At 35.3% G+C, this 18,356-nt stretch overlaps 1 protein-coding gene across 1 annotated transcript; it reads left to right on the top strand.

The window, feature by feature from the left end:
• Positions 1–952: 952 nt before the first annotated feature.
• On the top strand, positions 953–18,236 carry LOC110102718 (transcription initiation factor TFIID subunit 8). Its single transcript, XM_020831167.2, has 2 exons — positions 953–2,646; positions 16,962–18,236. The coding sequence occupies exon 1, from the start codon at positions 1,457–1,459 to the stop codon at positions 2,549–2,551; it is 1,095 nt and encodes a 364-aa protein (XP_020686826.1). The 5' UTR covers positions 953–1,456; the 3' UTR covers positions 2,552–2,646; positions 16,962–18,236.
• Positions 18,237–18,356: the final 120 nt, after the last annotated feature.

Here is an 18,356-nt window from a genome sequence, read left to right on the forward strand (position 1 = left end):
GGGGGGGGCGGCAAAGTTATAGTAACTGTTCGCATATATGAAAAATTTGTATTTATCATTAAATATATTTTTATGTGACTACATTCATTGATAAGGCAATTGCCCCACCTAACCATAATGGGGTTCCGCCCCTGACAACAATGATGTTAATATCAACATATTTTTTACTTGCTTTTGATCTTTTTTAAAGTCTAAAGAAATGTGACACTCGCGTCCATTACTTCTTGTTTTATTTTAACTTATTTTTTATATGAAAAATTTGTATTTATCATTAAATGTATTTTTACGTGACTACATTCATTTATAAGAAAATCAATATCTTTTTATAAACAACATTTTTAGCACACCAATGTTTCTCTCTATTGTTTCTATCAACAAATAGAGAATTTTTGTAGGGGCGACGACATTATTTTAAGGCCTTTAAAAGAGAAATTATTGCGTATGGAGTCTGAACATAGATCGCATTTAACTCAAAATGTACAAACCACGTAACTTACACACATTGAAATTCATATGCATTTGAACTCCACATATAATAAAAAAGAAAAATTATTCTATGCGGTTACGCATCCAGAGACGAATAAAAACACGTTACACCATTTTTTCGATGTGTACTACATCTATGTACAATTCAATATTAGATAACGTGACACGTTCTAATTCACTTCTGAACCATGATTATAAAGAATAATTTGTCAATAAAAAAGACTGCAAATAATGCAACACAAGCTTTCAAGCTTAGAATGGCCTCCACCGGCCTTGAGTGAAGCTACCAGTCCACGTGGCAGTGTTGAAGCCGTACACAACAAGTGGATCCATTCCGATTATGTTACGGAACCAGACACATAGGATGGTCACAAAAATGAGTTCTTAACCGGTGCCGCAGATATGTCCTCCTGTTAACAACACCAACGCACCCTCTATAAATTCCCATCCACGGCCGCTCTTTTGGAGCACTGCTAGTCTTTTCCTCGCCTCTATTTCTCTCTCCTTTACTGTCTCTATTATGTGCAGCTGGTTTCTCTACCGTTAGGGTTTTGAGGACAATTTTTTGAATCCTCCTCGAACCTTCTCTCTCTTTCGCGATTTGATTCTTTCGAACTTTGTATGCTTCTCTGGATCCAGTAAGCCCTAGTATTGTCTATTTCTTGGTAGCCTTTAGTTCCATCACGAAGCTTCTTGTTTGTTTCGCCACTGAGGTTCCAGATTCGTCTGATCCGTGGCGTATCCGACGAGCGAAGGTAGCGAAGGTCAAGCGTAGGTTCGAAACTAGCTCCGGGCTGTTTCTACCAGTCTATTACGTCCGGTGTTTTCAATGCAATTGAAATCTAGGGTTTCCATTTTTTACATGTGGATGGGAACCTTGTACCAGATCCGGTGGGTTTTCTAATTCCGAAGGCGTTTGCTTGCTGGATTTGGAAAAAAATTCTGGTTCTGGACTGATGATAGTTTGAACATGAGCGATGGAGGCAAGCAGAGTGGGGTAGACAATGAGAGCAGCTCGTCCACGAAGAAAAAGCAGAAGGGTGGCGATGACTTTGGTCGCTCTGTTTCACGGATCGCGGTAGCCCAAATTTGTGAGTCTGTTGGGTTCCAGAGTTCTCAGCGGTCAGTGCTTGATACTCTTGCGGATGTAACAATTCGGTATATTTGCAGTCTGGGTAAATCAGCACATTACTATGCTAACATATCTGGCAGGACAGAGTGCAACCCGTATGATGTAATTCAAGGGCTGGAAGAACTTGCTGGTTCGGCACAGGGATTTTCTGGCGCTTCAGATGACAACAGGTGTTTGTCTAGTTCTGGGGTTGTTCGGGATATTTCTCAGTTCGCGAGCACTGCAGAGGAAGTTCCTTTTCCTCGGGTAATTCCAAGATTCCCAGTTGTTCGTACCTTGAAGACTACACCTAGCTTTGCTCAGATGGGGAAGACCCCTGCTGGGAAGCATATCCCTGACTGGCTTCCAGCATTTCCTGATCCTCATACTTACGTGCACACCCCAGTTTGGAATGAGAGAAACACTGATCCCCGGGCAGACAAACTTGAGCAAGCAAGGCAGAGGAGGAGGGCAGAGAGTTCCTTGCTGAGTTTGCAGCAGCGAATTGCTTGCTATGGTGCAGCTGTGTCCGTTCCTTCAGATAATGCTAATGATTCAAAAGGAAAGCAGGTTGCAGAAAATAACCCATTTCTCGTACCTCCTTTGCCTTATGACTCGAAGCAGGTATCGGGTGTTGCCATACCAAAGTATGATATCGCAAAGAAGAGGTTTTCGGTGCTTGAGACTTTTGCCCCTGCTATCGAGGCTGCTAAGGCTGGTGCTCTCGAATGCAGGGCTATTGAAAGAAGATCGTTACCTAGCAAAAGGGCACCTGTGCATTTTAGGATAGGAGTTGATAAGAAATCCATTTCTGTGCCATTGTCTTCAGGTGTTTTAGGTAACAAATCTGATTCCTGGTTTTTAAGGGACGATCAGAAAGATGATAAGAAGCGTAGAGCTGAGATGATACTCAAAGAAGCTATGGAGAACCCACAGGAGCTCATTCAACTGTAACAAAAAAAGTCTCCTTTTGCGGATTTTCTTCTCACGTTCGGATTCACACAACTTTCTGTGCTTCAAAATCTGATCATTTCTTTAGGAAATTTGAGGTATGTAGACTTTTTTTCCTTGTGCTGTAGTCTTGATTCTCTCTCTCTCTCTCTCTCTCTCTTTATATATATATATAGTTTTAACGGGTTATGCGGTTATGCCTCTTGTTTTCCTTGACTTCTGTTATTCCAATGAAGTCTGGAATATATTTTTTTTAGCAAAAAAGATCTGGAATATATTTTTTATCATACAAGTAGTTTTTATGCCTTCTCATGAATACTCATTGTTTTTACCACACATTCTTATAAGCCATTTCAAAGCCCATATTTTTAATTTTGGGATGATTGCAACCTGTGACAATAGGATGTTCTTATTGTTTCTATATGTTTACAAATTCTCTATGTATATCATAGTTAATTGGACTGTATTTTTGCTGTTGTTTAAATACTGAACGTGCTTATGACTAATTATTGAGTCCTTTGAATTGAATATTAAGTTCAATTACATGTCATGATTTATCTAGGGAGTGTGAACCAAAATGGGACAATTTGGACGATATATCATCATTCAAATTATTTTTTAACCAAATAGCATGAGCTTGTTGGTGAGGGTCAGCCATTGGTATTTTTACATTAACATGTCCTTAACTTTTTTTTTTTACCTATTACTCTCTTGTGTCTTGACAAATATCTCCTTTGCGAGATCTCTTAACTCTTTTTGCCATTGAGATCTCGACATCTATCATTTCTCCTGATGTATAACGAAAAGGAGGCTTTGCTAGGGAGCGGCTCTCCTCTCCGAATTTTGAGAACAATTTCAGTTTTTGTTTCCCCAAAAACCTGAGAGAATTCAATGCTTCTTTCTAGAGAAATAACCCAAGGGGGGGGGGGGGCTTTGGATGTTTCGGCCATAGCAGGAGGCTAAGGGAATTTGGCCAGCAGCAGGGAAGTTGGAGAGGTTCTACTGGAGGGATTTCCACGTGATGGCCTTGGAAGATTTTGGCCAACAGAGGAATTTTAATTTCCAAAACAAATTCCAACTCAAGGCTGTAACGTGGGGAGCTTTCTCTAAAGAGGCTTAGTAATAAATTAGGAAATAAATCCTAATTATCATTACAGGAGGCTAAGGGAATTTGGCCAGCAGCAGGGAAGTTGGAGAGGTTCTACTGGAGGGATTTCCACGTGATGGCCTTGGAAGATTTTGGCCAGCAGAGGAATTTTAATTTCCAAAACAAATTCCAACTCAAGGCTGTAACGTGGGGAGCTTTCTCTAAAGAGGCTTAGTAATAAATTAGGAAATAAATCCTAATTATCATTACAGGGGCCGGAGGTTTTCCAAAGCCAGCAAGGAGGTTGAATTAATTACTAATTCCTTTAATTGGATTAGGGAGCAATTTAAGGATTAAAGTTAAGAGGAATTCAGTTAGATGAGGTTTCAAATTGTTTCCAAAGAGGTGGAGAGTGATTTATGAAACAAATTGATTAATTCTGGAATTGATTTCAGAACTCACGGGATTGAGAGGGAAGTGGGCAATTTAATTTCCAAAGTCCAACCAGATTTTAGGAAAGAAATTAAGAGGTGGGGCTTGAGGAAAATTCGGCCAAGCAAGAGGATATTAAGGCTTATTGATTTGCATTTGGGAATTAATGAGGTGATTTAATGTTCTCAGATTTTGAATTTAAAATTCAATTGAATTTAGAATTCAGTAATGGATTTAAATTAAGAAGGAATTCATGGCATTTAATTCATAATGCAAATTTGAATTTTGAATTTGAAATTCAAATAGCATGCAATCAAATCCCTTAATGAAACATTAAAGGAGAGGGAATCACCAAGGGGGCCGGCGGCATGGAGAGGGGAAGGGATTTAATGTGAGTATTCAAGGCTTCATAATTTGGTTTAATGAGTTTGGAAAGTAATGAAATAAATCCAATTTGAATTTAAAATTCAAATTGATTTAAATTAATTACTTTCCTAAAATAGATGAATCAAATTAGGAAAGAATTTGAAATTTGAATTTGAATAATTTCAAATTCAAATTAATCCCTAAATTAACCCAACCAAAATTAGGAACTCCAAAAGGGGGTGGAGAGAATGGTTCGGCCGGCGGCAAATGGGGTGGAGTCGGCGGCATGGGTTCGGGTGTGGGGGGATTTCGGATGGAGGTGAATCCGGTGGCCAAACGAAGATGGGGAGGAGGAAGACGATGAAAAAAAATAATAATTAAAGAAGAGATAAAACAAAAATAAAGATCGAAACAAACGATAGAGAGAAATTAAAAAACCGCGAGCCTCAGACTCTTTCGAAGACTGACGGGTGATGCTTTGCCCTTCTCCAAGGGACTTCAAATCACGAGCCCAGACCCATCCTATGGCTGGTGACAACTCCGATTCCTTCCCATAGAATTCTCACTCTCGTCCTCTCTCAAAAAGAACACAAGTGTGGACACAATTTTTTTAATATCAAATCTTCATCCCCTATTACAATAGCTTAAGGCCCTATATATAGGCAACAACATGAGAAAATCAAAAATTAAAAAAATGCCCCTTGGGCCATAACACTCACATAAACTAACTTAGGGGTAAAATAGGAAATACATAAAACAAGAGCTAAAATTCAGTAAATAATTCATAAATGAAAATTTAAATAATAGCCGTTGATTTACGACGCCTCCTGTGATAGATGCGCCAAATCTTCGTACCGATGTCCGCATCATCTCCCCCCTCAATTCGCATTCTACAAAGCTAATTTATTTATATAAGCCGAAAACTTTAAATGATCGCTTCACCATCACTTGCTTTAAGAAACATTGTAATTGCTCCACATAGGGATCAAATCATGGGGCCCATGTGCCTATCACTCAAACCAATCATGATTGGCCATAACACCATTACTTGGGAAGAGTGAACCATGAGGGGGGCAAAGATGGGCTTAATTAACTAGCATTGAAACTCATTTTCAGCAAAAAATGTTTAATATATGGGTGAGGCCAACTACTATTTTTCTACAATCTATTGTTGGGACTCAATCTACACTTAAACATTCATGAATATGTAATATGGTAGTTGGAATTGAAGGGAGTGGTGTTTTAAATAATCATTTGCTTGCATTTGTTTTGTTCCTTGCTAATTGTTGGTTCTACTCTTGTTATAATTTCATTTTAGATGCTATTAGTTGTATATCCAAACCAAACTTAGAGCTAAGTAATGGTTTATCCTTTGAATTTAGGCTTCGTTTGGGACGACTTTCTTACTGCTTCTTAAAGAAAATTTCTAGTACAAAAATTAGAACTTTGTACTAGAAAGCTGCTTTAAGAAGCTGTAAGAAAGCCTTCCCAAATGAAGCCTTAGTGTATTAAATTGCTTTTCATGACTATGCTCATGAAAGCTAGTACCTAGAGGGGAGATGAGTTAGAATTGAGAGAGAGGTGCATGGAAAATTTGATTGATGACATTGAACTTGGTCCATGCTAACTATTGTATCTACTTCTACTACCATTCTCTTCCGCTCCTAATAGTTTGAAGATTTGAAGGTGGTGTAGGAAATATGATATTTGTATTATATTTAGTGGATGCGAGCATTGTTAAGCACTACTTGGATTCTTGAATCAAAACAGATTTTTTAAGAAGGGGTTGTAAATCAAATGCCGCACTAATCCAATTGATCTTTCATGATACAAACAATCACATTGCTTTTTATTTCTCAACTTTCAATGAAGCTAGATCGGTATATAGCACTTTGTGGGATGATCACATGTCATTTATGTTTGTAGAAAGTGTTTGCCTTAATTGAATTATAAGAAAATAGCTAGATGAGAGTAACATGGTTAAATTTTTGCAAAAAGTCTCACAAAATAGAGTAAAGATTTTTTATGGTACTCAACCTCAACTGTTTGTTCCAAGCCAACATGTGAATGACTAATAGTTGATGCTACGTTTCATGGGCATGATTGAGCACTATTACGGTAAGAAGTACGTAAGAATTTGTTATGATATTAACTATTAGTGACACACCACAATTCAACTTAATTGTTGTAAAAGCCTAGAATAATTGGCTAGGAATTCACTCACAAGTGGCCCATCACAATTTATTTTGATTGTCGTATAAAGTATGCAAGAGCTGAATATGTTTAAAATTAAGATTAGATTTTTTGTATGAAATATTGGGTATTTGAATGAGGAAATAATTGATTTGGGTACAATAACTTGAAGAGGGATAAGCTTTTGTTTTCATAGGAAACTAATTAGAAAGGAAAAATATCCAATAGTAATGGGGAATGTTAAAAGTTATAATGTTGAGTAAAAAGGTTAAAAATATAAACATGGTTGGAATTGTACTGGATTGAGAGTTGAAAGATGACGTTATTGAAGTGAAAATTGTTATTAATATGTTGATTTCTATTAAGATAATTGTTAGTAAAGACATTATAAATTTTTTAGTTGTTATGCTCCTCATGTTGGATTACAATATAATTTATAAAAATAATTTTGGGATTATAAGGATGAACTCCTACAACATATAATTGAAGAAGACATTATATTTATTGGTGGCAACTTAAATTAGCATATATTTTTTCATAGGATGATCTCAAGAAGATTCATGGTGGGTATGAAATGAGAGAACAAAATTTGTTACAGAAGTATACTTGAAATTTAATAACCTGTAGTTTATTATAACAAATATTTTTTTTAATTAGCATTCATAAACTTTTTTTTTCCCAAAAGTTGACAAATCAAGTCATAAATATTCTTTTTTTATTTAGAAAGGGAAAATATCTCTTTGCTATTATTATATGGTGATTTTAAAAGAAATTTTGACCATGCAACATAGATTAATAGTTATGGATGTATATCTTAAATATATGAAAAATAATCAAAATAAATAATTGCCTCGAATATAAATTATTGAAATTTTAAGTTGAGAACTCATTAATTTCTCTAGATTGATTGGTAAGATAATTTTTTTTTTTAAAATTTTGTAGTAACGCTAAACTTGATGTGGCTAAAGATGATTAATTTTATTAAGAAGATTGTCGCAATAGTTATAAGTGAACCTAGAAATAGATCTTACACTATTAAGGAGAGTTGTCGGCTGAGTGAGAATGTGCAAAGTATTATTTAAAAAAAGGCTTTTAAAGAGTGACAAATGTTAAATATCCTTGAGACTTAAAATAATTATTAGAAAGATACATGCCTTTCAACAAGTGTAGTGAGTCAAAGCAAAAGCTATATTCTTTGATGATAATATACTTGGTATTGTGGATGGAGAAGATGAGAAAAATAAAATAACTATGATAGGAAATAAGAAATATTGAGATTTTTATTACGTAGATGTATTAAAAGTGAAGTTTATAATATATTAATTAAAGATGAAGACATCAATAAGAAATGCCTTTTTTTAAAAGTAGTTATTTTTGAACTATCATAAATTCATAATAAATGAACTAATTGTGTAATGGTCCAAAAAAGTGAAGTGAAGTTACCTTTACAGAAGTTGAAAAAAATAGAAACCCTTAAAACATATGAGATACTTGTTGAGATTGGATAGTGATGTGAGATATTGTAGAAGTGGTTTGGTTAACAAATTAGTTCAATTTTTTTTTTTTGAAGAAAGAGAGCACCCAATTTTTGAATAAGAAGCATTTTCATAACGACATTTAAGAATGAAGATGTTCAAGATTGTGTTACCTAGGAATCATATTCATGACTTATATGATTCATATACTGAGCTATAAGAGAATAATAGAACATATACTTCAAAAAAAAAATTTTCTTCAAATCTGAAGAGCCAATTTGGCTGAATAATGAATTTTTTTTTTGTAGAAGCAATTTCTATGTGAAACATTAATGTAAAAATATAAAAACAGAGAAATGATATTTACATGATTTTTATTGATCTTTAGAAGGCAAATGATTGAGTGCCCCCTTTTTGCTTATAGGCTTTGTATTATGGAAGGAGAAAATGAGTGAAATAAAATAACTAAGATAGGAAATACAAAATTTGAGGTTTTGATTAAATTAGATGCATTAAAAGTGAAGATATGATATATTAATTAAAGATTAACACACCATTTTGAAATGCTTTTTTATTTTTTTATTGAGAATAGTAAATGAGAGTTTTAAAAAATAAATTAATTTTGGAATATCATAATGAATGAACTAACTCATAATGGTCCAAAAAAGTGATTGGTGCTAGTTTTAGAGAGGATGCAAAAAATTGAAACCTTCAAATACATATGAGATAATTGGTGAGATTGAATAATTATGTGAGATATTGCAACAATTTGGTTGATAAATCATTTCAAATTCTTTGGAAAAAGACGACAACAACATAAAGTCTTTATCCCACTACGTGGGGTTGACTATATAAATCTTTTTTCTCCATTGTGTTCTTTTAAAAGTCAAAATTTCATTTAAATCCACTAAAAAGATCATTTAGTCTTTTTAAATCTACCTCTACCTTTCTTTATATAAGCCAAATCTAATACATCTCTCATAATCGGGGCTTCGGAAGGCCGACTTTTTATATGACCAAATCATCTAAGGTGACACTCTCTAATCTTATCCGCCATTGGAGCTTCTCTAACCTTTTCATGTATATACTCATTTCACATTCTACCTCTAAAAGTAAAGCCACTCATTCCCTTGAGCATCCTCATCTCTTCAACACTTAATTTATTTTTATGCTTGTCTTTTAATGGTCAACATTTTGCGCCACAAAACATTGCAGGTCTCACCACCATCTTATAGAATTTTCCCTTAAGTTTGAGGGGCACTTTTCTATCACACAACATGCCCGATACATTCCTTTAACCATCCAACTTGAATTCTACTAATAAGATTTTCATCTATTTCACCGTTACTTTAAACAATATGCTCAAGATATCTAAAATGTGTAATCTTATAAATGACTTGATTGCCCAAAGTCACCCCCTCCCCCCCCCAACACACACACACACAATATATATATTACTACTAAAATTACTATCAATGTATTCGGTTTTAGATCTACTCGTTAAGCTTATCTTCAACTCACTCTCTAGTCTTATCAACAAGAAGAATATCTTAGTAAAAAGCACACACTATTGTACATCCTCTTGCGAATGTTTAGTAAGAAAATCCATGCCTAGAGCAACAAGATGTGGGCTTAAGGCTAATCCTTGATGTTTTCCAACTGAAATAGGAAAATACTTGATCAAACTGCCTTGTGTTTGAACACAAGTAACAACTCCTGCATCCTTAATGACTTTAATATAATAATTATTAACACCTTTCTCTTCTAGAACTCTCCAGAGCACTTCTCTTAGAGCTTTACCATATGCTTATTCTAAATCAATAAATATTATATGTAGATCCTCCTTATTTTCTCTATACTTCTCCATCAAATCTCTCAATAAATGTATAGAGTTTCATAACAGACCTACCCAACATGAATCCAAATTGATTTTAAGAATCATTAGTATCACATCGTAACCTATACTTAATAACTCTCTTCCATAGTTTAAAACTTTGACACATTAACTTAATTCCTTTATATTTTGCACACTATTGAGCAGTATTTTTATTCTTAAAAATAGGAATCAACACACTCCTCACTCATTCGACATCTTTTTAGTTCTCAAAATAATATCGAAAAATTTTGTAAGCTAATAAATTCCTTCATCTCCTAAGCATTTTCACACCTCTATTGAAATATCATCAGGTCTAACAACTTTTCCACACTTCCTTTTCTTTAAAACCTCTCCAACTTCAGTTTTAATAAAACATCAATAAAAATAAAAATCTCTATTTTCATTTACAGTGTTAAGGTCACTGAAGTTAATTGTATCCCACAATCTTCATTAAAAAACTTATCAAAATATCTCTTCCATTATTTTGAATATATTCTTCTAATAAAACACTTTTTAATCTCCATCCCTGATGCATTTACTTGAACCAAATTCTTAGTTCTCATATTTCTTTGCTTAACTAAGTTGTACACACATTTTTTGCCCCTCTTAGTATCTAATCTATTATATATAAATCATTAAAAGCTTAATTTTTTGTTTCGTATATTGCTTTCTTAGATTCCATACCAGCCTCTTTATATATTTTCCAATTTTTCGAGCTTTTACACCTAAACCAAATTTTATAACAAAGCTTCTTATGTTTGATATTTTCTTACACATTTTCATCCCACTATAATTTTTTTTTTTACTTTTAGAAGCTTTTTTATTGATACTCGTAACCATCCTTTGCAACATTCTTAAGAATACTAGCTACTTTTTCCTACATAATATTAGCTTTCTCACGCATTGATAAAATCATTAGATCTTGAATATTACTCTTAAAATTATTTTTTGCTAGTATTTTTTAATATTAGGATAACATTTTACTTTATTTTTTATTATCTATCTCTTCATCTTAAAGTCCAAAACCGATAAGCGATGTTGAGTATATAAACTTTCACTAAGAATGATTTTACAATTTTGCATTCTAAACTATTTATTTTTTTTCCTAAGAAAATAATCAATATGACTTTTACTATTTCATTCTTATAAGTGATGAGTTGCTCCTCTCTTTTCTTAAATAATGTATTATCAATTATAAAATCATAAGTTGGAGCAAAATTTAAATGGTCAAACATTTAAGAATGGAGGAGTTTTTCAAGATCGTGTTACTTAGGAATCATATTTATGACTTATGATTAATACATTAAAGCTATAAGCGGAAGTAATGGAACATATACTCAGAAAGAATTATATCAAATTTATCAAATTTGAAGAGTTAATTTGGTTTCATATTGAAAGAATTTTCTATATAATCAATTTTTATGTGAAAAATTAATGAAATAATATAATGAGCAGATAAATTATCTGTGTGATTTTATTTATCTTAAAAAGGCATATATGATCGATTTCCCTATTTGCTTCTCATTAAGTAAGAAAAGTATGATAAAGATTTTCTTATATCAACCTTTAAGAATTAAGGAAATGCTTAAGATTGTGCCAATAGTAGAGGAATCAAGTTTATGACTTATGAGTTATACAGTATAACTATTGCTGTAAGTGATGGAATATATACTTAAAAAAAATCTAATAATTTTGAAGGATCAATTTGATCAAGTTGTTTCCAGATTGGTCAACAAGGAAGAAATATTCTTCATTTGATTTTATGCATCTTGTGAAATCATACAATCAAATGCATGATATGGTGCTAAAAAAGGAAGAAATGCGTTTATTAAAGGTATGCATGCTTAAACATATATTATAATTGTTGAGGGCCAAAGAGTCACCAAATATTAGCAGGATTACATCAAGGATTGACATTAAGTTCATATCATTTTATTTTGGTTACAAAGTAACTTAGAATATTGATAGTGATGGTCCTTTATAGTTTTTTTTTCCAAATAAAATAGTTAAAGAAGTAAGTTAATGTGTCATACTTTAAAACTATGAGAGAAAGTAATTGAGCATAGGTGAAGTAGAACGAGCATGCAAAGATGAATTACTTTAAAGAATTTGCACGCTTAATATTTAAAGCACAATAACTATACCTTTATAGTGATTTCAAACGACAAAATAAAACACAAAGAGTGGTGACACAAGCTGAGGCTAAACCACATGCATAGGAGTTAAGGTCGTAAAACGATCAATTAATCTAGCATTGCATACATGAATGATTTCAACAATAAACCCCTATACTAACAATAAGATTAGCCATCAAGAGATATCCTTCACTCAACTCTCTAATAGTTCTAAGTTTTAGCGCAGGAGTATTGACACTATTCTCAGGAATCTACTAAGATCACAATTGAGAAGTAACTACAAAGATAAAAGGGTCAGAGGAAGAGTTTACCCAAAGAAATAGAAGATACGAAGCTTTGATGGCTGTTTGGGTGCTTGAGATGAAGTAGACGGCAACCAAGACCCTTCTTGATGTGGTGGGCAGCAATCGGAAACTTTCGGACCGCACACAAAGATCTCCCGACTGGCTGGACAGCAGGAAGAGAAGCAGAATTCCTCTGGACAACAGTAGTTTGGTCTTGAACAGATCTTGGACAGCAACCTTTCAGTTGCAAGAAATGTTGGACTGCTCTTCTATGCTGCTGGGAACTTGGGACAACAAAGTGTGGTCTTCCAAAGTGCTGGACAGCAAGAGATTCTTGCTGGAATAAGGGGACAACAAGCAGAACTTCAGGACAGCAGCAGTTTTGACCTTGGACGGGACCTAGACAGCACTCCGTAAGGCTTAGAAACGTCTGGGTCTGCTCCTTGGGCTGCTGGGAGCTATGGACAGCAAACCGTGGCCTTCCTTGCCGCTGGATAGCAAGGCTCACTTGATGGATGCGGAGAGCATCAAGCAGGAAGTCAGGGAAACATTTAATTGGGAGGGAGATTTGAAATTGACATTAAAAAATTAATCCCAAATATGGCGGCGTCTAAGGGAATTAGTGGGGAACTTAATTACGAGTTAGTGACTAGATTGGAGAGAGAATTGGGAGAGGGAAGGCCGGCCATAGGAAAAGGCGGTGAAAGTGTTTAGGTTCGATGTGTGTGGGTCCTTGATTTCAATTATTGATTGAAATCAAATCTGAGATTTAATTTCAGATTTGATTAAATTAGGGAGGCTTCCTAATTGGGTTGTATCATTAGGGAAAGTATTTGAATTCAAATATTTAATTGAATTCAAGAAAGGAAACTTTTCTAATTGACAGAAGTTATTTTAGGAAAGTAATCAAGGGAAATTTGAATTTTGAATCAAAATTCATGATATAGAATTGATTTCAAATATAGCTATGTCGATTTAGGAAGTTATTTGAAATTCAAAATTGAATTTCAAATTGATGAGTTTTCTCCTTAAATCACTTGGGTGAGTTTTGGTAAGTGGTAATGATGATGGAAATCATCATTAATGGTGGGAGGGCCAAGGTGGCCGGCGGCAAGGAGGTGGGAGGGGTTTAGGGGGCTCAGTTGGATGGGATGATGGGGTTAGGCCGGCGGTGGGGCGTGAGGTGGAATTGGGGGAGGATTTGGGTAGGGGGTGGATGGCCTGCGGTGGAAGGGAAAGGAGGAGCCGGCGGGTGGGGTGGGGAAGAGAAGGAAGAAAAATAAAATAAATTAAACTACGAGCCGCAGACTCTTCCAACGACTGGTGGGTATTGTGCATGCCCTCACCTTGGGCTCTCTCTCCCTTCTCTCTAGTGCTCGCACAAGAAGAAGAAGCAAAAACACATAAAATTTTCATTCTTTAATTATCATCCCAAAATACAAAATAACTTGCCTATAAATAGGCCTCATGAAAAGAAAAGAAATAAAAGGCTAAAATGACTTTCTGGCTACAACACTACATGACCACCCGTAAGGGTATAAAGGAAAAAATAACAATATAAAATAAACTAGTACATAAAACATATAAATAAATAACTCAAGATCGTAGCCATTGATCTCAGTTGTCCTCATCAATAGATTACGTCGTGATACTGATGTTTCTCAAAATTATTTTTGTCCTATGTCGAGTAGGCCTACTATAGAAGTTATACATTTCTTGTAAGGTTTAATGGAGAAGTATAGAGAGTAAGGTGGATATACATATGATATTTATTGATTTAGGGGCTGTTTGGTTGGAGGAAAAGTGAATGCATTGCATTCCTAATGCATGATTTTGAACTTTTGGGTGTTTGGTTGGATGAAAAGCAAATCCTAAGTAAAGTAAAGTACTGTATTCCATTCTAGTTCATTTTGAGGTAAAGTATTCTCAACCATTTTGACCGAGAATAGTTTACATCGGTCGCTCGCTTACTTGACCACCGTCGACGACCACTGCTGCCTCCCACCGCCAGATGCTTCCACCATGCCTGCCGCCCGCATGACATCATTGAACCGCCGCCCGCCGCACCCACCACAACTACCCGTTGCCACCATCGCCGGCCACGGCTGCCACCTTGCCGGCCCGGCCGGCACTACCGGTTGCAACCACCACCTCCAATTGCCTCCCGCCACTGTGGGCCACTGTCGGCGAGCACCTTCACCAGCTACAGCGTATCGCCGCTAGCCACCGCGCAGTGCCACCGCCACCATCGCTATATGCCGACTACCACCACCAGTTGTTGCCGACCACCATCGCTGGTCGTCATCCACCAGCCACTTCCACCACTGTCGGCTGCCTCCCACCACCATTGGCCACTGCTACCAGCCACACCACTATTGCCGGCCACCGTCGCTACCACCGTCCACCGCCAGCATCACCTCCAACCTCTGCCGGCCATCGACCAACGCCTGCCACCCACCACTGTCGGCCACCGATCAATGCCTCCCACCAGTCACCCCAGGCACAACCATTTCACATTTTACATTGCATTCGTTTAACTTCAAGCCAAACAAAAAAAAGTAAAGTCATGCATTCCATCCAAATAACTCCAAAAATATTCCTTTTAAATTGCATTTCTTTTTCGCTTTATTTCATTTTCAGGCAACCAAAGTGCCCCTTAGTTTACTGATTCCCTTTGATTCATCATGAGTAGTTAATGTGATAGGCTTTTCTATTAGATATTTGATATTTTCTTATAAAATGATCCACTTATTATCAAAATTAAAATATAATGTTTTATTTTCTAAATGTTAATAACCATACTTTAAAATTGAATAAAGTAAAAAGATTTTTTGAGTAATTCACAGTTTTTTATTTAATTTATTATTATTTTTTTGTGGGTGTGGGATGTGGGTTAGTTTAAGTCTTGATTTCACTGGAGCACTTTATTTATGGAGTTAAAAGTATGTGGGATTGAGGGAGAAGTAATCTTAATTTGGTCTATTGTCCACAGTTAAAAGGTACCTTTCCGAGACTTTCATTGTTTCTAAATAGGTATTTACCTTTACAACAGGGTCAACTTTTGGCTTGCTGTCTTCACCTGCTTCTTTTCTTTGTATGTGATCAAATGTCTGCATTTACTTTGCAGAGTGAACTATTTGCCGCAAACCCTACATCTTCTATATAATATTTAGCACTTCGATGACCAGCTTCTAGTTAGATGCCTGAAATTATAATGGACAATTGTTAATGTGGCCAATTTGTAGGATGGGCTATTTTGAAGTTATGCTGTGTGGTTGGAGTTAGTCATTTTTTGTTGGTGAGGCTGAGTTTTAAGTTTGAAGTTGGGCGGTTTAAATTTTCATATGAACAAACGTTGATGCTTGCTTCTTCATTTCTTCACTATACGTGCCAATTTCTTGCTTTGAAAGTAGTTAAGAGTAATATAATATGCTTCTATTCTTTTATCTTCTATAGAATATATGTTGGGTTGTTGTGACGTAATGAGGTTGCTTGATGTATCCACAAACCATTAATTAGGGGATTTGGTCATAATTTTGCTGGATTTATTAATGGCCTCAACCTGGCAGGCTTGGTGAGCCAATTCTAATCGAGTTGATAAGGGGTCATGGAAATAACCGAAAGGCTCTCAGCTTTATGTAGTGCTACCATATGGAGTATATGATGTCATTATCTCTTGTTTGTGTCCTGCTGATGCTTATTTTCGTTTTCCTTTTATTGTCAACTGTTGTGATATCATAGCTGCTTCCCATTTGAGCTCCTTTTTGTAGGGGTAGACAAAATAACTGATGAAAAACAGGATCAAACCGGACAAATCTGTTGATTTGGCTTGATGTAGGTTGGAGATTTTGACTAAAACATTCATATATAAGTCAATTTAAGAGTTTTTAACCAAAAAAAGAAAAAAAGAACCTAATCAATTTAGCAAATAAGTAATATGTTTGTTAGAGAATATAAAATAATTATCTCTCATGCATCATTTACATGTTAACTTTGTTGCTTCTCGAAGTAGTTGTTAAATGTATATGCATAAGTAAATTATTTATGATTATTTGTATTATATTTATTCAGGAATAATCTTAATATATTTTTTTGTCAAAACCAATTACTAAAACCCAGAGCAGGCCGTTCTGTTTGGTTTGGTTTCATATTTTAATATTTTTGTTTCATTTTATGGTTTTAGAATTCTGTTTGGTTTGGCAGCCAACCAGACCATACCCTCCGTTTCTCCCTAAGTTGAATGATTCTTTTTGTGCCCCTTCATTCTATTTTCCTAAAAAACTGTTCTTGCAGAAATTCAGAGAGCAAATTTCTGAGCCAACCGGACCATGACCTCCGTTTCTCCCCTAGCTGAATAATTCTTTGTCCATTCATTTTATTTTCCTTAAAAACTGTTCTTCCAGAAATTTAGAGAGAATTTCTGAATGGATTGCGCAAGTTGATTTGCAAAATGATGATGCTTACCTATAAATCTGAATTTTATTTTATCAGATTTATTTTACTTTGCTTAAATTGTTTGTTTTTGTTGAAGATATGTGCTTATATTCTTTTCATGATTATGGCAGGTATACGGTCTATTCCCACAATTGTTCAGTTGGTTTGGCTGACGCTTGAAATGTCTCGATAGTTAATGGATGATATGTTTAAATGTATACATTCTTGCAATCTGCATCCATGTTTTTCTTCTTAATGAATGCCTCAAGTTTGCTACCCTTTGCTTCGGTATTTCACTGAGTTGAACCAATGCCTGTGACATTTCATTGGTGCATGCACAAACTGATAAATGCCCTGAAATGATCAATCACGACCTGCATATCATCTTTATTTTGGTGGGTGAATTATGTTGTCACATTGACGAATTAGAGCATCTTGGTATTATTTGCATTTTTTACTGCACAAGATTTTGGTTCGTGCGCTGAGCTGTTTTGACAAAATTCATCTTTTAGTGGATTGTACTGATCTCATTGGTCACTCTGCGCCTCTGAAGACACATGCTCTTCGGATGGATGAAGTGATATTTTGTTACAAAATTTATCTCTTGGGAAGTTATGACATCTGGTGTGCCTACTAGACAACGGCATTTTGAATGTGAAACAGGTAGCCGGAAAAAAAGAAAACTTGACTATCTTTTCTGGTTTGGTTGTTTCCATCAACTGCGAGCTGTATTCAACACCTTTTGATCAGAGCTGTGAGGTGCCTTTCACATTCATTCAAGGATCATTTTAGTCCCCTGTTTTAGTGCGAAGCATTTCTGTAATGCTTAATAAGCAATAGTTAATTCTGAAAGAGCAGGCTGTATTTTTCATCCATTACATGCATTCAATTTTCATTTTCTTCAGTAGGTTAAATTCTGATCATAAATTCATGTAAATCTAATCAGCAGTTTGTAGCACTTTAGTTCTTCATGGATCTATTCATAGCAACCACAGGGATTGTAATAATAAAGAGGCTCTTTGATGCAATTTACAATGAGGTCTGCTGATACCTAAGTGGAAGATGCTGCATTCGACCATTTTTTGGCATGCTACTATCCTTCCTAACAGCATTCTCATGCCTGAAGCTTAGGCTGATTGCAGAGTTACCTTGGTGCTTTTGTAATCTTTACTCAGCTGTAAACAGAATGTTATGTGGAATTTCATCCCTTGTTGAAGTTAACTTTCCTCGAAACAGTCTGAAGTACATGAAATATCGGAGGCTCGTAATTTGTCTGCGAATATGGTTCTGTTGCTGCAGTATAAAATTTTGAATGTACGGTCAGACATCAGTGTCTGTAATAGATGTAATGCGCTCTATTTAGCAACTTTATTTGTCTGCGTAGAAGTTTTTTGGTCTTACCTTCATTTGTTTCTGGTCCCTACTTTGAGTTGTCTGGATCGTTATATTTCACTTTTCAAGGATTGAAGCTTAAGATATGAGGTTCTTGGTTAAACTATTTGGTAGAGTTGAAGTTTGATTTTCTT

Source organism: Dendrobium catenatum, unplaced genomic scaffold (assembly GCF_001605985.2).
Source record: "Dendrobium catenatum unplaced genomic scaffold, ASM160598v2 fragScaff_scaffold_1557, whole genome shotgun sequence".
NCBI lineage: Eukaryota > Viridiplantae > Streptophyta > Magnoliopsida > Asparagales > Orchidaceae > Dendrobium > Dendrobium catenatum.

Excerpts from the sequence above, each read along its gene's own strand:
- LOC110102718 (XM_020831167.2), top strand. The coding sequence starts at position 1,457 with ATGAGCGATGGAGGCAAGCAGAGTGGGGTAGACAATGAGAGCAGCTCG.